Source organism: Ailuropoda melanoleuca, chromosome 3, assembly GCF_002007445.2.
Source record: "Ailuropoda melanoleuca isolate Jingjing chromosome 3, ASM200744v2, whole genome shotgun sequence".
NCBI lineage: Eukaryota > Metazoa > Chordata > Mammalia > Carnivora > Ursidae > Ailuropoda > Ailuropoda melanoleuca.
Genome location: NC_048220.1, coordinates 118,395,579 through 118,421,588, shown reverse-complemented (window position 1 = coordinate 118,421,588; position 26,010 = coordinate 118,395,579). Strand labels below are relative to the sequence as shown.

The following is a 26,010-nucleotide window of genomic DNA, read 5'->3' as shown; positions in this document are numbered from 1 at the left end:
ATGTCTTCTTTTAATAGGGAATTCTGTTTACAAGTCTGGATCTGGGCCCTGGGTATGTTCACTGATGCTGGGGTGTCATTGCTTCTAGACTGTTTCAGGAGAGTGAGCTGGAATGGGAAATCAACTATTTGTGTGTGTGTTTCTGTGTTTGTGTGTGTGTGTGTGTATAAAATCATGAGTTCACACTGATAACATACAGTAATCCTAATCTAACTTCTTAGCCTTTCTCCATTCCATATTTGTATTTCACTTCAGCACTGAGAAGTTTGACTTCCAGCATCATCACGACTTTCATTCATTTGTTCATTGCTACCATACATACAAGGTAGTTTCAGGGGGGCGCCTGGGTAGCACAGTCGTTAAGCATCTGCCTTCAGCTCAGGGCGTGATCCCGGTGATCTGGGATCAAGCCCCACATCAGGCTCCTCTGCTGGGAGCCTGCTTCTTCCTCTCCCACTCCCCCTGCTGTGTTCCCTCTCTCACTGGCTGTCTCTTTGTCAAATAAATAAATAAAATCTTTAAAAAAAAAAAAGTAGTTTCAGAATTGCTACACTCGTAGTCCTGGTTGTAGGCAGAATTCTAAGATGGCATCCAAGATTCCCTGTTCCTCTCCTTGAGTGTGTATGTGAACTATGAGCAGTTATATTGTATGGCACAGTTAAGAGAGGAAGATTATCTTCAGTGGGTCAAGTTAATCAGGTGGGCCCTTAAAGGGATTGAGCCTTTCCTGGCAAAGAGATTTGAAGTGTGGGAGGGATTTGACGTGAGGGAGAGTTCTGTTGCCTGCTTTGAAGTTCTAAGCAGAACTTACCTGATGAAGTTGGATATGTAGCTAAGGCATTTTCTGAGCAAAATGTTGAGGTACTGCCTGATTTCTTCTTGCTGCTTAAAGGAAAATATAAGAAAAAAAAGTTAAATTGAAAGAAGTTTTATTAAAAGGGAACCAGGACTAGATGATTTAGTTAATTTTGAGCCTATCTGGATGGCAAATAAGGTTAAAATGAAGAAATTGCTCTTCTGAAAGTGTGGCTCAAAGAAGAAATCAAGAGTGTACATATTACCTTTTGATAAAACCTCAGAGAGATCATAAGGTCAGATTATTCAGTTGTACTGAAGGCTTTTTTCAAGAAATTAATGTGTGCTTCACAGATTTTCTCAATCAAACCAGGTGACCTCTAGGAGGCTTAAGGATATTACTCCTTAGCCATTTCAACAGGAGTTAAGATAAAGAGGGGATTATTTTGCAAAGATTTGCAGGCATGGCTTTTGTCTAATTTAGGTTCAACATGAGAAAGCTTCTCATTTGTTGGCTTTGAAGATGGAGGAATCCATGTGGCAAGGAAGGCACACAGCTTCTAATCACTGAGAGCAGCCTCCAGCTGATAGCAAGGAAATGGGCATCTCAGTCTTACAACTACAAGGAACTTGGATTCTGCCAGTGACCTGAGTGAACTTGGATGCAGATTCCTCCCTTGAACCTTGAGAGAAGAAAACAGCCCTACCACGATCCTGATTTCAGTCTTTGAGACCCTAAGCAAAGAATCCAGCTACTTTGTGTTGGACTTCTGACCTCCAAAACTGTTAGTGTCTTAGGCCACCTCCAATTTATTAGTTAAGTTTGTGGTGATTTGTTACACAGCATGGATAACTAATATAGTTCTGCAAAAACCAGACATACTAAGTAATAATGCAAGTCCATGAGGAGGTCATAGTGATTGTGATCACACAGAAAAGCAGGAGTTGGCTTTCAGTGGAAGGAGGGAATATATTTACAGGGGGAATGGAAGGATTATAGTGGTCTCATACCCAGATATGTTTATAGGTTGTGGGTCTTAGGTAGGAAACTACAAGTGTCACCATCTGCTGGCAGGGTCATTAATTTTGTGTTGGGAGATATTGGGATGAAGCCTTCAGTAAGATAGTAAAGACTTAGAATAGCTATTGACAGTTGTGAGAGAAAAACGACTAGAAGAACTACGGGAGCATTAAGGGCTATAGAATGTAAATTTGCAGAGATAATCATTCTGCGTATTTGTATGATGTTCTTGAGTCTTATTCAGGAGCCTGGGTGTCTGAATGGAATACAGTGATGAGAAGGAGGGATTTATTCCAGAATAAAAGTTGTTCATTGTAGGTAATGCAAAAGGACTTTAAGGTTTGTGCCTAAGGTGTAGATGATAATGAAAATAAAGAAAGTTGAAGAACTGGAAGATAGGAGGTTATGTGACCAGTAAAGGGAGTATCTAGAGCCCAGAACATATCAGCTGAAAAATATTTGTTAAATCAATAAATATTGGAAATTCATGGTTTCAGAAAAGGAACTATTTGTGGTCATGGCAGAGTTAGCTGTAATTGGGGCTGCTGAAATATATTGGAAGAGGTCATTGGAGTTGAGTAGATCACAGAAGAATGAATTTATCTCTTGAACGGATGGATGGATTTTAAAATCACTCAGGAATTAGAAAAACTTGGACTTCAGAGTCTTTGATTCATAGAAGGAAACGACTAAGAGTGTGGATGGATTACAACAGGGGTCGGCAAACTACAGCCTGTGGGCCAAATCCGGCCTGCACTCTGTTTTTGTAAAGAAAATTTATTGGAAACCACTGTACCTGTTCATTTACTATTGTCGGCAGCTGTTTTTATGCTACAGTGGTAGAGTTGAATAGTTGCAGCAGAGATCGTCTGGCCTGCAAAACTTAAAATACTCATTATCTGGCCCTTTAGAGAAAAAGGTTGCCAACTCCTGCATTAAAGCTGTGAACGTTTTCTTCAGCAAAATGAATGCACACAAAATTTTACTGACAATTTTAGGACCTTTTGTGATTCCTAACAGCCAAAGAATGGACTCTGGTTAAGAAGAACTTTTGGATCAAAGTTCACGTTGTATTCTCGTCTACATTTCATCTCATCGTGTGAGTTGCCTCTGTTAGTTCACCAGGCCAAAGACGTGGGCACTTTGATTTTGGTGGGTCACAGAGCCTCACCTCATTCAGTGACTCCAGATGGCACTGCATCCGAGCAGGTGTTTACAGTTCTTGTCATGTGGCGGCCACAAGAGTATGTATAGATTAGTACAAATCAGCATATATTGCACCGCGCCTCTGCCCCGTCTGTGTGTGTATGTGTTTAGAGGAAACCAGTATTGATCATGGTTCAGTAATGTCCTCTCTTTAGGGAAAGTATAACATTTATGAGAAACAAATAGATGCTTAATTCTTCTAGGCTATTTCCAGTTAAGGCTGTTAAAAAAAGGAAGGGATTTTTTTTTTTTTTCAGGAGTGCCTATGTTTAGATAAGGGAGAAAGAGAGAAAAACTAGTTTATTTGATGAAAAACTGTTTCAGTCACTGGCTGTTCTTTAATAGGTGTCACTTTAAAATTTTTTCCGCTAATGTTAGCCATGGTACTGAATCTGTTTAGATCCATTTAAGAATCCTTAGTTGAACTTGATTTTTGTTATGACTAATTTTGGTCACTGTTTTAACACAGGGTACTTAACATTCCCATTGCCTTTGTCATGCTCCTATCTTACAAACAAGAAACAACATTTGCAGTCTTTTAGATTTTTTGTAGTCTAACCGACTTGTGTTCATACTCTAGGTACTCAGCAGCTAAGGTGCCCACATGTCCTTTTGATCTTAATGTCTTATGTAATAGGGATCATTTTCTTTTGGTTCTCTTAAAAATATCCTTTATATTCCAAGATGCTATTTCAACTCTAATCAAGAAATATCAGTAAAAAACCTATTTTCTGGGGCTTGCCTTCAAGACCTGAATGGTCTCAACGAGTTGTTGGGTTGCTGCTCGGACAACGTACTAGAAGTGAGGTTCTAAGGACTAGACAGAGCAGCATCCATCTGTAGAATCCCTGAGTCTGGGAGTGGGAGAGGAAAATGGTGAGTGGGACCTGATGGGGATGTAGGCAGACTATACATTAGATGACAGGGCCAGGCAGACCTGTCAGTGGAGATGGAGTTCAGTTAGGCGGAGGACGAGAGTGCAGCAGGTGTGGAGGAGTCTGCAAGACTAAGGAAGCCAAGGCAGCTTAGGCTCTGTACTTGGAGACTCTCTATTCTGTTCCGAAGCTATGTGTATATCCTTTCATTAATACCACACTGCCTTGATTATTGCATCTTTTTAGTATATCTTAAAATTTGGTGGTGTGCCTGGGTGGTTAAGCGTCTGCCTTCAGCTCAGGTCATGATCCCAGTGTCCTGGGATCATGTTCCTTGTTGGGCTCCCTGCTCAGCAGGGAATGTGTTTCTCTCTCTCCCTCTGCCTCTCCCCCCTGCTCGTTCCCTCTCTCTCTTTCAAATAAATAAATAAAATCTTTTAAAAAATTAAAAAAATTTGGTCATGTGCTCCAACTTTGTTCTTTGTCTCAAATTATTTGGGCTGCTTTAGTTTCTTTTTTAAAAAAGTTTTTATTTTAAGTCCAGTTAACATACAGTGTTATATTAGTTTCGGGTGTACAATATAGTGATTCATCACTTACATCACCTGGCGCTCATAATGACAAATGCACTCCTTAATCCCTATCACCTATTTCATCCATCCCTCACCCACCTCCCCTCTGGTAACCATCAGTTTGTTCTCTATAATTAAAGAGTCTGTTTCTTGGTTCCTCATTCTTTCTCTTTTTTTCTCCTTTGCTCATTTGCTTCATTTCTTAAATTCCACATATAAGTGAAATCATATGGTATTTGTCTTTCTCTGACTGGCTTGTTTTACTTAGCATTATACTCTAGCTTCATCCATGTCCTTACAAATGGCAAGATTTCATTCTTTTTTATGGTTGAATAATATTCCATTATATATATACGTGTGTGTGTGTGTGTGTGTGTGTGTATACATGTACACATACCAATACACTTGTACAGCTTCCATAATTTGGCTATTGTAAATGGTGCTGCTATAAACATAGGGATGCATGTATCCCTTTGAATTAGTATTTTTGTATTACTTGGGTAAATACCCAGTACGATTGCTGGATTGTAGGGTAGTTCTATTTTTAACTTTCTGATGAACCTCCATACTGTTTTCCAGAGTGGCTGCAGCAGTTTGCATTTCCACGAATAGTGTATGAGGGTTCCTTTTTGTCCTCATCATCGCCAACACCTGTTGTTTCTTGTGTTGTTGATTTTAGCCATTCTGACAGGTGTGAGGTGATATCTCATTGTAGTTTTGATATTGGGCCTTTTTAGTTTCTTTACTTTTTCACATACATTTTAGGATTATCCTGTCTATACATGTGAAGAATCCTGCTAGGATTTTGTTTGAAATTATTTTGAATCCTAAGATTGTTTGGAGGGGTGCCTGGGTGGCTTGATCAGGTAAGTGTCTGACTCTTTATTTCAGCTCAGGTCATGATCTCAGGGCAGTGGGATCGAGCCCTGTGTTGGGCTCTGTGCTGGGTGTGGAGTCTGCTTAAGATTCTCTCTCTCTCCCTCTGTCCTCCCCCCGCCCCTGTTTGGGTGCTTACTCACTCTCTCTCTCTCTGAAAAAAATTTAAAAAAATACTAAAAAAAGTTAAACATCATTTGGAGAGAATTGATATCTTAACTCTATGGAGTCTTTCAGTTCACTAGCAGCAGTATATCTGTCATTTATTTAGGCCCTTTCTTCCTTTTATTTAGGTTTTATAGTTTTTAGCATAGAGCTCCTGAACAGATTTCATTAAATTCATACTTAATTTATACTTAAAAATTTCATTTTTTAAGCCATTATAAATGGCAGCACTTAAAAATACCTAGTAGAATTTGCCAGTGTAGCCTGTAGTTTTCTTCTCCCTTTTCTCCAAAAAATTTAAACTATGAATTCCATTTATTTAATAACTATAGAACTATTCATGTTATTTCTTTGTTCTTGGGTTGAGTTATGATAGCTATGACTCTCATGGAATTGGTCCATTTCCTCTAAATTAGCAAATTCGTGTACATAGAATTTTTAGTAATATTTCTTTAGGGTCATTGCTCATATATTTTTTTCCTGATGTTGGCAATTTATATCTTCTCTTTTTTCTTGGTCTGGGTAGAAGTTTTTCAATTTACCTCATTTGTATTTCTCTGCTGTAGTTCTGTTTTCAAGATTGATTTCTGTTCTTATGCTTTCTTTTTGCTTGCTTTTTCTAGTTTTCTAATTCCTAATATTTTAAGGTAGATGCTTTAATTATGGAGACTTGCTTTATCTTTTCTTTTTTAGAAGATTTTATTTATAATTAATTAATTAATTTAGAGAGTGCGCAAGTGGGGAGAGGGGCAGAGGGAGATGGAGACAATCTCAAGCAGACTCCAGGCTGAGTGGAGAGCCTGGCGCAGGGCCCAGCCTCATGACCCTGAGATCATGACCTAAGCTGAAATCAAGAGGTTAATGCTTAACCAACTGAGCCACCCAGGCACCCCATAGGTGCATGTACACTTATAATTGCTATGTTTTTTTGGTGAATTGATCCTTTTATCATTATATAATGTCTCTTTTGATTTTTCTTCTAATGTCAACCTTGTGTGATGTTAATATATTCACTTGAGTTTTTAAAAAATTATTGTTTGCTTGGTATATTTTGTTCTGTGTTTATTTATTCAACAACACTTATTGAGTGTCCGCTAGACAAAGCCCTCATGAAATTTATATGCCAGTGGGGAGACATTGAAAATATGCAAAAATATATATCACAAAACCAGAGACTTGTAAGTGCTATGAATTAAGATGAAGCCAACTAAGGGGATGGAGAGTGCCTAGGGAGTTATAGATAGTCAGGGCAGCCTCTCTGAGGGGATGGCATTCAGGCCGAGAACTGGATGACGGATCCACGAGGGAGCCAGCCACATGGATATCTGAGAAGGAGTCATGCAGAAAGAGGAGCAGCAAAGGCTATTCTGTTCAAGGCTCTGAGTCAAGGTTCTTGTTACATCTTTTTAAATTCTTTATTTTTAACCTTTCTATATCATTATATTTCGAGTTGGATTCTTGAAAGAAGCATATTGTTGGATCTTGCTTTTTGATATATTATGGTAATCATTGTCTTGTAATTGGTATATTTAGCTCATTTAAGTTTAATGTAATTATCGATATGGTTGGATTTAATTCTGCCATTTCAGGGGCGCCTGGGTGACTCAGTTGTTAAGCATCTGCCTTCGGCTCAGGGTGTGATCCCAGGGTCCCGGGATCAAGCCCTGCATCAGGCTCCCTGCTCCGCTGGGAGCCTGCTTCTTCCTCTCCCACTCCCCCTGCTTGTGTTCCCTCTCTCACTGGCTGTCTCTCTCTCTGTCAAATAAATAAAATCTTAAAAAAAAAAAAATTCTACCATTTCATTGTTTTTGCTTCCTTCTGTTCTCTGCTTCATCTTTCCTGATTTCTTTTAAATTATCTGAGTATATTTAGAAATTCATTTTTATTTACCCGTCAGATTTTAGTTATGTCTCTTTGTATAGTTTTTTAAGTGGTAGCTTTAGGGAACTATAAAAATATATTTTAAATTTTATATAATCTACTTAGAATTCATATTTTACCATTTCAAGTATAAAATAGAAATTGTGCAACCACATAGGCTCTTCCTCCAATCCTGATGTAGTTGTTATATGTGTTACATTTACATACTTTGAAAATCCCATCAGGCAATGATAATAATTTTTATTTTCAACAAGTTGAAGGTGAGTAATATTTACTCAGATATTTACCCTTTCTTTTGGTGTCCCTTTATTGCTTAAATTCCTGGTTTCTCTTTGTTTATCCTTTCTCTTTTACTTGACTTTCTTTTTTAATTTTTAATTTTGAGATAGAATATATATAACCATAAAATTCACCCATTTAACGTGTATGATCAGTGGTTCTCTTTGTTATCATTTCTCTTTCACTTGAAGAACTTATTTTAGACTGTCTTTTTCAATTTTTAATTTGAGATAGACTTCCATAAAATTCACCCATTTAACGTGTATGTTCAGTGGCTTTTAGTATATTCAGTGGTTTTTAGTATATTCATGGAGTGTGCAGCTATCACCACAATCAATTTTAGAACATTTTTATCCTCCCCAAAAGAAATAAAAAGTGGTGATAGTAAAAAGATCAGTGGTTGCCAGGAGGTAAGGGGGCAGGGGGCGGTGATTAGGCAGAACACAGAGGATTTTTAAGACAAACTAGTCTGTATGATATTATAATGATGGATACATGTCATTATAAATTGTTCATATCCATAAAATGTACAATATCGAGAGTGAACCCAAATGTCAGCTATGGAGTTTGGACAATAATGATGTGTCAGTGTAGGTTCATCAGTTGTAACAAACGTACCACTTTAGTGGGGGATATTGATAATAGGAAGAAGCTGTGCATGTGGGGGCAATGGATATATGGTAAATCTCTGTGTCTTCCTGTCAATATTGCCGTGGGCCTCAAACTGTCTTAAAAAGTAGTCTATTAAAAACAAAATACTCCCTGTCCCTTAGCCATCATCCTCAACTCTACCACCCCTATAGCCCTATGCAACTACTGATCTGCTTCTGTCTCTATAGATTTGCCTATTCTGGATATTTCATGTAAATGGAATAATATAATATGTGGACCTTTCACTTAGCATCGTGTTTTTAAAATTCATGTGGCATGTATCAATATTTAATTTCTGTTCATGGCAAAAATAATATTCTATTGTATGGATATACCACATTTATCTCTTCTTCAGTTGATGGACATTTGTGCTGTTTCCACTTTTTTTTTTTTAAGATTTTATTTATTTATTTGACAGAGAGAGAGACAGCCAGTGAGAGAGGGAACACAAGCAGGGAGAGTGGGAGAGGAAGAAGCAGGCTCCCAGTGGAGCAGGGAGCCCAATGTGGGGCTTGATCCCAGGACCCTGGGATCACGCCCTGGGCTGAAGGCAGACGCTTAACGACTGAGCCACCCAGGCACCCCTGTTTCCATTTTTTTTACGATAATGTGTAATGCTACTATGAACATTCATATACAGGTTTTTGTATGGAGATATGGTTGTCATTTCTCTCAGATGTATACTTAGGAGTGGAATTTCTGGGTCCTGTGGTAACTGTGTGTTAACATTTTGAGGGACTGACAGACTGTTTTCCAAAACATCTATAACATTTTACATACCCACCAATAGTGTATGAGGGTTCCAGTTTTCATATGTCCTTGTCAATGCTTATGATTTTCTCTTTTCTTGTTGTTTGTTTATTTTTAATGATAAACATTTCAGAGGGTGTGGAATGGTGTCTCTGTGGTTTTAATTTATATTTCCCTGATGGTTAATTATGTTGAGCTTCTTTTTGTGTATATATTAGCCATTTGTAGATCTTTTTTAGAGAAATGTCTATTCAAATCCTTGCAGGTTTTAAAATTGGGTTGTCTTTTTATCATTGAGTTCTAAAAGTTCATATATTCTGGATTATTAGTCCTTTATGAGATATATGATTTGCAAATATTTTCTCCCATTCTTTGGGTTGTCTTTTCATGTTCTTGATGGTGTCTTTTGAAGCACAAAAGTTTTAAATTTTGATGAAGCTCAATTTAATTTTTCCTTTGATTTGTGCCTTTAGTGCCACTCCCTAATCTATGCTCATGAAGAGTTATCCATATGTTTTCTTCTAAGAATTTTATAGTTTTAGCTCTTACATTCAGATCTGTGATCCATTTAGAGTTAATTTTTCTGTATGGTGTGAGGTAGGTGTCCAACTTTATAATAAATATTCTTGAAATGAAAGAATTTTTGAGTTTTCTTGGCTATTCTTTGAATTTCCATATGAAATATATGATCAGTTTTTTCAGTTTCTGTAACGTTTCTTTTAAAGCAGGTCTATTGGTGACAGGTTCTCTTAGCTTTCTTTCATCTTATAATGTATTTATTTCACCGTCATGCCTAAAAGTACATTTTCTGTATATTTAACTTAGCAGTATTTTTCTTCCAGCACTTTAAAAATGTTGGTCTACTGTCCTCTGGCTTTATTTTTGATGAGTACGCTGCAGTAATTCAAGTATTTATTTGTTTTTCATTATGTAACGTATTGTTTTTTATATTTGTCTTTAGGATTTTTTTTTATATTTGGCTTTTAATAGTTTAATACATGTCTAGGTATAGGCTTTAACATTTTATTATTATTTTTTTTTTTTTTAAGATTTTTTATTTATTTGACAGAGATAGAGACAGCCAGCTAGAGAGGGAACACAAGCAGGGGGAGTGGGAGAGGAAGAAGCAGGCTCATAGCAGAAGAGCCTGATGTGGGGCTCGATCCCAGAATGCCGGGATCATGCCCTGAGCTGAAGGCAGACGCTTAACCGCTGTGCCACCCAGGTGCCCCAACATTTTTTTATTATTATTTTTGTTTTTATTTTTTGTTTTTAGTTACTTCATCCTGTTTGGCATTCACTGAGGTTCTTGGATCTGTAAATTTACCTCCTTCACCATATTTGGGAAATTTTTAGCTATGTTTTCAAATATTTGTCTGCACCTGTCTCTCTTCTCCTAAGTCTTATATAACATGAGCACTAAATTTTTTTGATACTGTCTCATAGCTCTCTGTGATTCTTCTCATTTTTTCCTATTTAGACTGAATTATTTCTATTGATCTGCCTTCAGGTTCATTGAATCTTTCCTCTGACATATCCATTCTACTATTAGGCCCTTCCACTGAATTTTTTATTTACATTATTATATTTTTCAATATGACCAGATATCCCTTTTTTAATAGTTTGTTTTTCTTTGCTGAACACTTCTATTTTTGCATTTGTTTCAAATATGTTAGCTTTCCCTTTATGTGTCATGGTCATAAACACCGATTTTAAGTCTTTTTCTAATAATTAGAGCATTTGGAACATTTGTGGTTGGCATCTTTTATCTTATTTCTTGGGAGCTGATTAGGTTTTCCTGGTTCTTTGTATGATATTCTTGACATTTTGAATATTATGTTATGATATTCTTAGTCCTGTCTAAAACTGCTGGAGGATGATGGGGTTTTTTTGTTTGTTTGTCTGAGTGTGTGGTTTCTTTTTTAGCTGAGAGTCACCCTGAGTAGTTTTAGACTCTAAGTCCTGACTTGCTTCCTATGAGCTGTTTTTCCTTGCATTATTAATTTCCAAAGCATTTGTATGCTATTCTGGTTTGCCCCATGTGTGTGTTACCCAGGGACCCATGTGGACCCTGGCTGGTAGTCCACACCATCTTCAGTTCTCAGTGCTTTTCTTAGGTTGATTCTGGTAGGTTTCACACAGTGCACCTCAGTAGTGAGTGCAGGTATACAGATTTAAAGAGTATTTTTCTCCAACTTTCTTACCCCTTCACCCCATGATTTTCCCTTTATTCTCTTGCAGAGGCTTTCTATTCTAATATTCTTACTAGAAAATCAGACACTCTTTTTATGCAATGTAGCAGTTCCCATAAATATAGCTTATGCTTCTAGGCAAAGATGCAGTGGGGTGGAAAAATAAAAATTTCTTTATCCACAACACCTGTTTCTGTGCGTTGGTGGGAAAAGGCAGTGTGGCTACCTGATGTACAGCATAGAGTATCCGAAGAGTACTATTCTACATATGTTGGTAGGTGATCTGCTTTGTTGCTAATACTGGCTGAGTAGAGAACACAGAGTGTCGAAAGTGCTCTGACACACAGGGGTTGCTGTTATTGTTGCTTGTGGTTCAGGGGAGTACCATTTTTGCTGGTTATTTCCTGGTATAGGGTCAGGAGAGGCAGCAGGTATCCTCCTTGAAGGGCTGCTCCTGTTATGGAGAAGACAACTGCTGTTTTGTTGCTGGCACTCATCTGCTATAATGGCCTCACCGGCCACTGCTGCTGGTTGGGAAGATGGGAAGTACCACCCCAGAGGCAGCACCTGCCTGGTGTGAAAAGGAGGAAATCGATAGTTCTTTGACCTGTAAGGACTTCTTCCTTTTCTGGTGCCAGCACTTAGGAGAGACGCGCAGCTTTGTTGCTTGTGCTTGGCTAGCATAGGGTAGGTCACATCACAAGAGCTTTGTCCCACAGGCCCTTCACCACCCGTCTGCCACCCCTATGCCTTGGAGAGAGGAACCTTTTTTTTGGAACTTTCTGGCTGCTCTTGCTCTCAGTTGTTAGTTGCAGACTGCCTCAGAGCCTAAGTCAAGAAATATAGAAGGCAGAAACTGTCCCCCAACTGATCTTTAACACCTGGGTTCTATACCCTTTTTGCTTGCTCTTATTCACTATTCATTGTCTTCTGGTAGTTTCATCCCTCCCCTCCTCTCACCTTCCCTCCCGATTAAATGTAGTGCGGGACTTGAACTCACAACCCTGAGATCAAGACCTGAGCTGAGATCAAGAGTCAGACGCTTAACTGACCTAGCCACCCAGGTGCCCCTTACCTTCTTTATTTTGTTCAGAATTTTTTGTTGTAATTAAATGGAGAGATGGGGTAGAATGTGCATTTTCTACCATGAGTGAAATTAGAGTTTCCTCTAAAATATATTTTAATTCACTCCAGTTCTCTGATGAAAATTATGAGCTAGGATTTCAGTACCTATTTTTGGCTTTGTTTAGCAAAACTGACTCTACTTGACTTATGCATGATGAGAATGATAGAAGTTTAGTGAACCACACTTGATGTGAAACGCAGGAACAATGCCCAAACCATGCTATAACCTGGTTTCCTGATAAAACTGTGGTGGTCATTGCCAGAAATTGGATATCACAGAATACCACTGCCTCTTAAGAGCAGGGAACTTTGTCTTGCAGGAGGTGTGGTATGGTTGCCCTTAAGGAGACTGCTATGGTCTGAATATTCTCCAGAATTCATATGGTGAAATCATAACCCCCAAGGTGATGGTATTAGGAGGTAGTGCCTTTGGAAGGTGATTAGGTCATGAATGTGGAGCTCTCATGAATGGGATTAGTGCCTTGTGACAATGCCCGAGGAAGCATTCTTACCCCTTCACCATGTGAGGTTACAGCAAAAAGATAGCCTCTGTGAACTAGGAAGTTCAGACACTAAATCTGCTGGCACCTTGATCTTCAACTTCCCATCTTCCAGAACCGTGAGAAAAAAATGTTTGTGGCTTATAAGCCACTCAGTTTATGGTATTTTTGTTATAGTAGCCCAAATGGACTAACATGAAAAGTTAGCACTCCATTGCCCATGAGTTTCAGCTCAAGGGAATGTAATGGCTGGAGCTGGATTGCATTCCTGTGTCACATCTATAAGGGAGACTGGCAAAGTTAGCACCTTTTCCACTTCTCTATGAAAGGTAGTCTGTCTTCTACCAAGAGTCATTATGGGGGAATTTCCTAAATACAAAAGAGAATTCATATTCTCCATGGCCAGAGAGAATGACATGTTATTTGTATAGTCACCATTTACACAACACAGTTGCTTAGTTCACAAAGCTTGCCTTCATCTGTGGTTACAGCCCAGATTCAATTCTTTAGGGAAAGCTGTTGTCTCTTAAAATGCATCCCACATCTTCTTAGCTCTGAACACTTTACTGCTGTGCCCTAGTCCAAGCCACTGTCAGTGTTTGCATGGACCTCATCACTATCTTCTTAATTCCTGTTTTGACTTTGCAACAGGCTTTTCTTCACAGAGCAGCCAGAGTATTTTTTTTAAGCATTTATTTTAATATAATTTCAAGTTTACAGAAAAGTTATAAGAATAGTATATAGAACTTCCTCATGCCCCTTTTTTGGATTCATCAATTGCTAACGTTTTGCCCCATTGTTTTATCTTCCCCCACCCCCTCCTCTCTTCCTTCAGCAACTAACAAACTTTGTCCTTCTTCCCTTCCCCCACACTTATATATCACCCCCCCATTCACTGACATTTGTATATGCACATACATACAAATTATGTGTGTGTATTTAATATTCCCCAACTTTTTTTTTTTAAAGATTTTATTTATTTATTTTGACAGAGACACAGCCAGCGAGAGAGGGGACACCGGGGGAGTGGGAGAGGAAGAAGCAGGCTCCCAGTGGGGCAGGGAGCCCAATGCGGGGCTCGATCACAGAACCCTGGGATCACGCCCTGGGCCGAAGGCAGACGCTTAACGACTGAGCCACCCAGGCGCTCCTAATATTCCCCAACTTTTGAAATAAGTTGCAGCCATCATGCTCCTTTACTCCTAAATTCTTCAGTGTGGTTTTCCTAATAACATATTTTTTTACATAATCATGAATTTAACCTTGATAAAATACTATTGTCTAATCTGTAGTCCACAGTTGTGTCAACAATCTCTTTTATGATTATAGTTATGGTTATAACTATAACCAGCTTAGTAGTCATACCTTTTTTTTTAAGATTTTATTTATTTATTTGAAAAAAGGGAGAGTGAGAGAGCAAGCATGAGGGTGGGGGTGGGGCAGAGAGATGGAGAAGCAGGCTCTCTGCTGAGCAGGGAGCCTGACATGGGGCTTGATCCCAGGACCCTGAGATTATGACCTGAGTCAAAGGCAGATGCTTAACCATCTGAGCCACCCAGGCACCCCTGCCTTTTTGTTTCTCAATTGCTAATAGTTCCTCTGCCTTTTTTAAAAAAAAGAATCTGATATATTTGAAGAGTATACACCATTTATTTTATAAATGTGTAGAAGTTATAAATATGTAGCAACAGATACAGGATTTGATTTTGCCTGTTTTTCCTCATCATTAGAGTTTGGGTATGCGTTTCTAAAAGTGTCACAAAAATGCTGTTGTGTCCTTCTTACATCCTCATATCAGGAAGTACATGATACCAGCACATCCCAGTATTGGCGATAATTTGATCACTTGCTTAATTAAGGTAGTGTAATACCAGATTTCTTCCCTGCTATTTTCTCTGTACTTACTAAGTAATTTGCAGGGAGATTTTGAGAGTAGGGAAATACCCTCCCTGTTCATTATCAAGCTTTTCTCCAGTAGTTTTAGCATCCATTGATGATTCTTGTGTGAATCAATTATTACTCTGATGATTGCAAAATGGTGATTTTTCTAACTCCATCATTCATTTTATATTTATTATCATAATATTGCAAGGAGGAGCTTTCTCTTATTCATTTATTCATATATACCAGGAGTTCCTAGTTTAGTCAGTCATTTATAATCCATTACTTTCATTGCTTATTTTGATGCCCTAATTGTCCCAGTAGAAGCCCGTCAACCTGTCCTTTATTCTTTAACATATCCCCATCATTTTTGTACTTTCTTACTTTTTGACACAACCAAATGTTCCATGTTCATCTTGTATGAACAAGAGTCAGACATTTCTTCAAGGAGCCCTATTTCCTTTTAGTGGAGAATGCAATTTAGAAACCAGCATCTCTGTGCTGTGGTTGCTGGGGTGTCATTGCTTCCAGCCATTCTCAGTATACAAAGCTTGAGAATAACTTACATACATGCATATACACCTATATCTATATCTACCTATTAGAAATTGTGAGTTCATATTGATATCCCTTTCAGTCAAATTCCGTAGGGTTCATTCTAGTTTTTCTTCTTTCCACTTTTGTAACTCCCTTTTCCAACAGGGAGAAATTCGGCTCCCACTGTCCTCAAAAGTATTTCTTCATTTGCTTAATTCTTCATTGTAATGAAAGCTGTTTCAGAATTCTTAATGCATACCACTGCAAAAAAGAAACAAATGTATTAACTAGAATTCAGTATTTATTTATAATTCTTTTGGTCTTTAGCCTGAGAGTATATATTAGTTTCCTAAGACTACTGTAATAAATTACCACACACTTGGTAGCTTAAAACAACAGAAATTCTTGCACAGTTCTGGAGGCCAGAAGTCTTGGAATCAAGGTATTAGCACAGCCATGCTCCCTCCAGTGGCTCTAGGGAAATCCTTCCTTGCCTTTTCTAGCTTCTGGTGACTCCAGTTGTTCCCTGGCTTGTGGCCGCATAGTCCAGTCTCTCTGCCTCATTTTCACAGAGCTTTCTCTTCTTCGTGTCTTCTCTTCTGACTCTCTAAGATCACATTCATAGCTTCTAGTGGTTAGGACATGAGTAGATCTTTTGGGGGGGCCACCATTTAATCCAATACAGAGTATATGGTTACTTGGGTTATTATCTTCTATTTATTCTTTCAGTGTATTTGTTGTTCATTTGAAATACAAGAGGGTTCATTTGTTTCTGCTTGTATTGAATTTTAGGTTCCTGTCAGCCTTATTCGTTTGTTTTTGAATATGCAAAACTTCGACAGTTTTAGAAGTCTAATAGCAAGTTAATAGATACAGAATTAAAAATTGTGACATTAATTATGTAATTAAGGAAATGGACAGATAGTCGGGTGGAAAACAACAGAATGGGCCATATATACTTAGCTATAAGGCCAGGTCATATTATTTGAATAAGTGCTATATAAACTGAGATTGAAGGAATGAGAAGTCAGTCATGTAAAAGTGGAAAAAAAGAGCTTTCCCACAAGTGAAAATCACGTGAGAAGGTCTTGATGCGGGGAAAGAGCTGGATGTATTAGAGGAAATGAAAGAAGGCCAGCAGATTAGTGCCTGTTGGGGAAGAGGGAACACAAAATAAGTGCAGTTGTAAAGAAAGCAAGAGCCAGAACATGTGAGTTGTTGTGGACTATGTTAAGAGGCTGGAGAGCAAGTGGGGGACAATATAAGCATTGGCATTTTTTTTTTAAAAGATTTTATTTATTTATTTGACACAGAGAGACAGCCAGCGAGAGAGGGAACGCAAGCAGGTGGAGTGGGAGAGGAAAGCAGGCTCCCAGCAGAGGAGCCCGATGTGGGGCTCGATCCCAGGACTCCGGGATCACGCCCTGAGCCAAAGGCAGACGCTTAATGACTGAGTCAGCCAGGCGCCCCAAGCATTGGCATTTTTAGAAGTTTAGAATTTTTAGAAATTGGCATTTTAGAAGAAACACTTCTTTCTATGTGTTTGTGTACAAATATATGTGTATATAAATATATATATTTAAAGATTTATTTATTTATTAGAGAGAGTGCAAGCGCTGGGCGTGGGTGGGGGCAGATGGAGAGGGAGAGAGAGTCCTAAGCAGACTCTGCTGAGTCTTGATCTCAGCACCCCAAGTTCATGATCTGAGCCAAAACCAAGAGTTGGACACTTAACCAACTGCACTACCCAAGCCCCCGAGAAGGATATTTTTAAAAGACTGTATCGATTGCCAGGTGGAACACGTGAGGCAGGAATAAAAGTAGAGAGACAAGTGGCAGACCTGTTACAGTATATAGTAACTGACATGGAGGAATGAGGTAATGTTGGCCTCTCTAAGAATGGTGAAGTGAATAAGGAGAAAAGTGATTAGATTTAAGATGTATTTTGGGTTGAACTGACAGGACTAGCTAGGGGATTGAATTTGGGTGGAGAGAGGTTTTAGGTTTATGGTTGTTGGAGTATTTAAGGATGACCTCCAAGTTTGTAGTTTTAGCAACTGTGGAAGAAACTGACTGCAAATGAAGTGGACATTAAGAATCAAGATTTCCTTGTTGGCCTGCTATTATGTTTGAAATGCCTATGCAGATACAAGTGTCAAGTTGATAGTTAAATATGCAGTCTTAAGCTCAGGAGAGAAAACGGACTCTCAAACCCCCCATCTAGTCCCATTACTTCAGTTCATGCTTCTCTACTGTACATCTCTGGGCCCCTTTTGTACCCTATCAACATAAGCAGATTGTCAGGAGTTTGCCAGATCTGTTTGAGGTATTGTGGGCCATTTGGACTATGGATGGTCTTCAGGTTTATATGTGGGTACTCCAGTTCCAATTCATTCCTTCCAGAGAGCTACAGTTATTTTCCTTTTAAGTCATTTAAATATGCACATTTTGCTCCTTATAGCATAGCTTTATTTGGGATCTTTACAGAACAAGAGATTTTGCCATTATTAAGTATTAGGCTCTTTTCTGCCCCATCTGAACATACTGTATGAGATCACTCTAGCCAGCTTTGCACCTAAAAGGGAAGTGTGTGTGTATATTCATGTTTGATATGTACTCTGTGGTTGATTTGGTTTGTATGTCAGTTCGTCTGCCAACATTACACATTACAGTATTTTTATATTATGCTCTATAATTAGTAGGGCTAATCTTCTTGAATCATTTAAAAGATATTTCTCCTTCTCTCACATATTTATTCTTATAGATGTAGAATCAAGATCATTGACACATTTTTAGGAAGTGTGGATTTTTTTCCTTAACCTCTTGCTTTTGCCTTGATTATTTGTATATACTTTCTATTCTTCTTTTCCATTGAGGAGTCTTTAAAGAAGGGCCTATCTCTTTCTTATTACAGTTTTTCCATTTGTTTCCTAAAGAGAGGCTGTCAGTTTCCTTTCTATTTCCTACCTTATTAAGCACCTGTTCTATATAAGTGCTGTGTTAATTTCTGGGCAGGGGAGTTATACAGTGAATTAAACAAAGTGAAATAAACGAAGCATATTATGTAATAAAATTGGAAAAGTATAGTATGTTTGTGTGCTCTTGGGAGGACTAAAAAATTACTTTTAAGTATGATATGTCAGTTTCTGGTCCTTTTATTTATTTTTTAAGAATCTTTCTAAAATATCTTTTTTCCTATATTTTGATTTTTTAAGGGTCATACAGCAATGCTTCATACTGGTTCATGGCATCCCAAAATAAAGGGAGAGTTTATGACTTGCTCAAATGATGCGTGAGTACTGTTGATAATTCATCTAATACATTCATATCTTTTGGTATTTACATTTGTATTGTAATAAAGTTGCCAATGAAGTAGGAGGTAGAGTATTGGGAATCCTGATGTTTACATATTCTTGGTCTTTACTTTAATTTTACCTGATAGTATAAGGTTTGTTTAAATAAATATGGAAACTATGAAAAAGAGAGTTGGTATAAATTCTAGTACAGTTTATTAGGGAGCTCAGTGGGTCAGACTGATGCTATTAAGTGGACTCAAATGACTTTGAAGTTGTCACTAATAATTTGTTACTTTTTGTTGTAAAGATTGATTTCTGTCTGAGTCTAATACCTAATACAAGTTTATTGTTTAAGTGATTGCTTTTGGAAATAATAACTGAAAAAATTGTTTAAATGGTTATTAAGATTCTTTTGCATTATATCTGTTGGCCTAGGACTCAAGAATATTACAGGGAATATTTGAGCAGTTTTTTCCTCTATTGTTATATTGTATGATTAATTTTTAGTATTCAGAGTGGTTCATAAGAATGCACTATTTGTAGTTTTATAAATTACAGTGGAAAACCTTATAAATTAGAAAATACAGATGGTGTTATTTAGGTGAAACACTATATTTGAGATTAAAAAATTGTTGTTTTTAGATTATTTTGTCTCATCTTTTTACTTTCTGATACTTATAATTCGCCTCATTTACCTTCAAAATTCCTGTTCACGTTCTTGGATAGTTTATGTTTTCTGGAGTTGATCTTTAGGTTAACAGACAAAAGATAAATTTCACTTCCATAGCACAATTTAAAAATTAATTTGATCTAAAGGAAACTAAAATATGGGAATCTATACATAATATGACTGGAATAGGAGAATATAATTTGATTAAAATTTCTGGTAAATAGAACTATGCAGTTCTAATTTCTTTTTTTTTTTTAATTTTTTTTTTTTTTTTAATTTGACAAGAGATAGAGACAGCCAGCGAGAGAGGGAACACAAGCAGGGGGAGTGGGAGAGGAAGAAGCAGGCTCATAGCAGAAGAGCCTGATGTGGCTCGATCCCAGAACGCCGGGATCACGCCCTGAGCTGAAGGCAGACGCTTAACTGCTGTGCCACCCAGGCGCCCCCTAATTTCTTTTTTATCTTTGTCTTACTATCTTTCCAAAACTTAAATTATGTAAGTTTAAAGTGACATTCCTTACTTCAGCAAATCACGTATCTGATTTCCTTCAAGAATTAAACTTAGCAGGTAATCTAAATTAATAGTACCCATGATCCAGTAAGGTTTATTCTAGGAATGCAAGGATATTTTACAATTAGGAAATTTTGCCATCAAGAAATTTTCAATATAATTAATGAATTATATAAATAAGTGAAAAGTTACAAATCACATGATGTTGTTATATTATGTGATAACATTGACATTTGATATATTTAGTAGTCTTTCCCAGTAGAAGTTCTAAGTAAAATAGGAATAAGAAGAAATTAACAAAACCTGTTAAAAATTAATTACCAAAATTTAAAGTAATTATTGTATTACATATTGTAGTATTGGAGCTATTTGCATTTAAATAAAAAGACAAGAAGAAAAAAAAGACAAAGATGCCCACAACTATTTACAGCCTTTATGCAGTGTAGATTTAGAGACTTTGTACAGCGTAGTAAAATAAGAAAATAAATAAATTGATAGAAGTATTGGAAGAAAACAACTACTAAAGAAGAGAGGAGCCAGGCTATTGTGGTTAAAAACTTCGGCTGAAGAAAGCAATTGGAGAAACAACAACAACAACAACAAAAAAAGCAAACTCTTGTTCTCCAAACTACTAAGGATCATGCTAAATGGTGGGCTCTCATAGTTGCTAACACAGTGACTTTATGACCTCTGTAGAAGCTTATCCCAAATTGATTTCCAGGATATGTAAATTAGTAGTTTAAAGAAAATAAGTCAAATAAGTTTGAGAAACTTTGAATGTTATATTCCCAGGCCAGTGATCCACAGTAAACATTTAAATGGTTTGTATAGGGTTTAAAGAAACCTGTTTAACTTTGTTAATCCTCTGAACAATAGTTTGGATAAAGTTCTAACGCATGACATCATTTTACTGGGTATAAAATATAGTTTATCCCATTCTTTGAAAGAGCAAGTTTTCAGTTCCCTGCCCAGTCACTAGTATATTGTACCTTTGAAAATGTGCTCCAGTTTCTTTTTACACTGTACAAATTGGGCTTTCTGGGGTGCGGGTGGCTCAGTCGTTAAGCGTCTGCCTTTGGCTCAGGGCGTGATCGCAGCAGCCTGGGATCGAGCCCCACATCAGGCTCCTTGGCTGGGAGCCTGCTTCTTCCTCTCCCACTCCCCTGCTTCTTCCTCTCCCACTCCACCTGCTTGTGTTCCCTCTCTCGCTGGCTGTCTCTCTCCCTGTCAAATAAATAAATAAAAAAAGCAAAAACAAAAACAAATTGGGCTTTCTTTGTCCATACTTTTATACGAAGATCGGTGGGCTTTAATCATAGACCCCAATTATACATATTCTTTACCACCTTTTATTATTTGATTATTTGTTTATTTATAGATTTATTTATTTTAGAGAGAGAGAGTGTGTGCATACACAGGGGGAGGGGCAGAGAGAGTGGGAGAGAGAGAATCTCAGACAGACTCTGCACTGAGCATGGAGCCTGATGGCGGGGCTTGATCTCACTGATTTCACCACCCTGAGATTGAGACATGAGCTGAAATCAAGAGTTGGATGCTCATCTGACGGAGCCACTCAGGTGCCCCTCTTTACCACCATTTAGAAATATCTACCATTAATAAATTCAGATGCTTTGTAGTTAGAGTGACTTTCTCTTGGCCTTTGACTTTAAGGGTAGTAATTAGTAATGGGCTAAGCTATGGGACATGAACCCAGACACATAGTTCGGTCAACAAATGCAGTGTGCTCACTGTGTGCCAGGTACTCTTGGATACGATCTAAGCCTCTGCCTTCATGATACTTACATTTTAGTGGAGGTGAGTGCTTGGAGACAGACAAGGTATAGACGCACTAATAAATTAATACAGTTTTATGTAGTAATAAGTGTTGAGAATAAAATAAAGTAAAGCAAAAGGGTAGAGAAAGAGAGTAGAAGGTCTGTTGTATGTAGAGTAGTCAGAGAAAGCCTCTGCAGAGATGACCTTTTAGTTGAGAATTACATCATGCATGGGAGGCAGCCCCAGCTGCCTTCTAGGCCAAAATGGCAGCATAATTCAAGACTTTAAGAAGGGAATGTATTAGAGCACATTGGAGGAACAAAAAGTCTGGTTTTGTTGACATTTTGTACGTTGATAGAAAAGGTAAGAATGACAGGAAATGAATTTGGAGAGGAAGGCAGGGACTAGATCATATAAGGTATTATAGTCTATGGTATAAAGGGTTAATATTTTAATGTAATTATAAGGCCAGCCAATAAAGGGTCCTAAGTCTGCCCTATAGTATTATTGAAAATCAAAATCATAGGAATGCTCACTTTACAGGGTATTAAAATTTTCCAATGACTTTGACATACTAAAGGCCATGAATGAACATCCTACTTAATGGGGAGAAACTAAGAACTTTCCCTGTAAGGTCAGGAACAAGACAATGATGTCCACTCTCGCCACTTTTATTCAGCACAGTACTGGAAGTCCTAGCCATACCAATCAAACAAACAAACAAACAAAAAGAGATAAAAGGCATCCACATTGGTAAAGAAGAAGTAAAACTTTCACTTATTGTAGATGACATAATACTATATATCTAGAAAAGCCTAAGGGCTCCACCAAAATAGTACCGGAACTGATAAATGAATTCAGTAGGTCATAGGATACAAAATCAATAAAGAAATCTGTTACATTTCTATACACTAATAATGAAGCAACAGAACGAGAAATTAAGAAAGCAATCCTATTTACAATTACACCAAAAATAATAAAATACCTAGGAATAAATTTAGCCAAAAAGGTGAAAGCCCTATAGTCTTTCTTTTTTTTAAAGATTTCATTTTTAAGTAATCTCTTTACCCAGTGTAGGGCTTGAACTCACAACCCCAAGATCAAGAGTTACATGCTCCACCGACTGAGGCAGGCAAGTGCCCTGCCCTATATTCTTTAAAACTATAAAACATTATTGAAAGAAATTGAAGATGACACAAACAAATGGAAAGACATTCCATGCTCATGGGTTGGAAAAACAAATATTATTAAAATGTTGAGACTACCTGGAGCAGTCTACACATTTAATACAATCTCCATCAAAATACTAACAGCATTTTTCACAGAACTGTAAAAAATAACTCTAAAATTTATATAGAACCACAAAAGACCCTGAATAGCCAAAGCAGTCTGGAAAAAGAAAAGCAAAGCTGGAGGTATCACAATTTCAGACTTCAGTTTATATTAAAAAGCTGTAGTCATCAAAGCAGTATGGCTCTGGCACAAAAATAGACACATAGATCAATGGAACAGAATAGAAAACCCAGGAATAAACCCACGATTATATGGTCAATTGATCTTTGACAAAGCAAGAAAGAATATCTAATAGGAAAAAGATAGCCTCTTTAACAACTGGTGCTGGGAAAATTGGACAACCACATGCAAAAGAATGAAACTGGGCTACTTTCTTACACCATACACAAAAAATAAATTCAAAATGGATTAAAGACTTAAATGTGAGACCTAAAACCATAAAAATCCTAGAAGAGAGCACAGGCAGAAATGTCTCTGGCATTGGGTCTAGCAACGTTTTTCTAGGTGTGTCTGCTGAGGCAAGGGAAATAAAAGCAAAAATAAATTATCGGAACTACATCAAAATACAAAGCTTCTGCACAGGTTTGGAAACAACAAAACTAAAGGCAACCTACTGAATGGAAGAAGATATTTGCAAATGACTTTTCCAATAAAGGGTTAGTATCCAAAACATATAAAGAACTTATACAACACAATTACCAATTTAAAAACAGGCAGAAGACATGAACAGACATTTCTCCAAAGAAGACATCCAGATAGCCAACAGACACATGAAAGATGCTTGACATCACTTATCATCAGAGAAATGCAAATCAAAACCACACTGTAGGGTGCCTGGGTGGCTCACTTGGTTGAACATCTGACTCTTGGTTTTGGCGCAGGTCATGATCTCAGGGTCATGAAATCAAGCCCTGCATCAGGGTCTGTGCTCAGAGTGGAGTTGGCTTGAGATTCTCTCTATCCCTCTGCCTCTCCTCCTCCCCCTCCTCACATGTGTGCACGTTCTCTCTCTCTCTCTCTGAATAAATAAAATTAAAAAAAAACACAAAAAAATCACACTGAAATGCTAATTTACACCTGTCAGATGACTAGAATCAACAACACAAGAAACAGGTGTTGGGGAGGGTGTGGAGGAAAAGGAACCCTTGTGCACTCTTGATAGGAATGCAAACTGGTGCAGTCACTGTGCAAAACAGTAGGAGGTTCCTCAAAAAGTTAAAAATAGAACTGTCCAATCCAGTCATTGTACTACTGAGTATTTATCCCCAAAACACAAAAACACTAATTCAATGTCGCCTATGTTTATGGCAACATTGTATTTATAATAGCCAAATTATGGAAGCAGTCCAAGTGTCAATTGATAGATGAATGGATAAAGAAGAGGTGATATATATATATCACCTTTTATTCAGCCATAAAAAAGAATGAAATGTTGCCATTTGCAGTGACATGGATGGAGCTAGAGAGAATAATGCTAAATGAAATAAGTCAGTCAGAGAAAGACAAATACCATGTGATTTCACTCATGTGGAATTTAAGGAACAATACAAATGAGCAAAGGCAAAAACAAAAAACAAAAAACAAAAAAAAGGGGCGCCTGGGTGGCACAGCGGTTAAGCGTCTGCCTTCGGCTCAGGGCGTGATCCTGGCGTTGTGGGATCGAGCCCCCACATCAGGCTCCTCTGCTATGAGCCTGCTTCTTCCTCTCCCACTCCCCCTGCTTGTGTTCCCTCTCTCGCTGGCTGTCTCTATCTCTGTCAAATAAATAAAAAATCTTTAAAAAAAAAAAACAAAAAACAAAACNTGCTTGTGTTCCCTCTCTCGCTGGCTGTCTCTATCTCTGTCAAATAAATAAAAAATCTTTAAAAAAAAAAACACAAAACAAAACAAAACAAAAAAACGAGAGAGACAAACCCAGAAAGAGACTTTTAGCTATAGAAAACAAACTGATGATTACTAGAGGGGAGGTGGGTGGGGGGATGGGTGAAAAAGATGATAAGCATTAAGGAGTGCATCTGTCATGGTGAGCACCAGGTGATGTATGGAATTGTTGTATCACTATGTTACACACCTGAAACTAATATAACACTGTATGCTAACTATACTAGAATTAAAATTTTGGAAATTATAAAAAAAGAAAAAAAATTTCCAGCGAGAGAATGTTATGGTAATAGCTAATAATAGCTAACACTTATAGTGCCAGCACCATGCAATACACTTTATATGTGCTAAGCTCTTTGTCTTACATTCTCCTCAAAGCAGTAGAGGAGGTGGTAAAGTTACTACATGTTTCAAATGAAGAAACTGGTTATGACTTTCCTAGGGACACATGATTCTAAGTGGTTGAGCCAGGTTGTGAATCCACTGAGTCAGGTACTTTGTGAGTGGTTGTCAGAAAGGTTATGGTGATTGATTTACGGGTTCATTCACATGATAGAAATCCCTTTTATGTAAAGGAAGGGCACAAGAACTCACCTCATTAACAACACTCGCAGTATTCTCTATTATTGGAAGGAGAAATTCCTTTCAGTTGGAAGTCTCCAATAGTTCACCCTAGTGATGATGCTATCACGTTTTATCTGACTGTGATGAAGATGATGAGAGGTCCTTTAACCTCTTTTACCTGCCTCCCCCAACCCCACCCCTCAGGGCAACCCTACTTGATTTTTGAGATCTAGAACCACTCTGGCTGTGCTGGGCGAGTGGCCTCACATAGCCAGAGGCAGACTATATTTAGGTCTAAGGGTGTTTACTCTGTCTCTCTTACCAACTTGGAAGTTGGTGTTGGGCTCCACTCCCCACCCCGTTCCTAAGCAAAAACTAAACAAGGAAAACAGTGTACTGGGTTAAGTACCTTTTATTTTAATACATTTTTTCTTGAAGTATGTAACTTGGTATGGATTTGGTATGTAACTTTGTTAAATAGATTGGTATGGATTTGGTATGTAACTTTGTTAAATTTCATTCTATTTCTATCATTGATGTTGAACTTTAATGCTTTTGTGGAATATTTGATGTAATCTTGCTTTTATCCTTCTGACCCATTCATATAGAGAATTACATGAATATATTTCAGAATGTTAAATCATTCTTGCTTTTTTATAGTAAATCCTACTTGATCACTTTGTATTTTGGGTCGGTGGGGGGGGAGGGGCAGG

At 37.7% G+C, this 26,010-nt stretch overlaps 1 protein-coding gene across 2 annotated transcripts in view; it reads left to right on the top strand.

Annotated features, from left to right (window-relative positions):
• WDR70 (WD repeat domain 70) overlaps positions 1–26,010 on the top strand; it is a 303,131-nt gene that overhangs the window by 96,299 nt on the left and 180,822 nt on the right. For both annotated transcript variants that reach the window (XM_034656990.1, XM_034656991.1), the window contains exon 9: positions 18,522–18,598. In XM_034656990.1, coding sequence (XP_034512881.1) covers positions 18,522–18,598 — 77 coding nt within the window. The remainder of the gene's footprint in view (positions 1–18,521; positions 18,599–26,010) is intronic.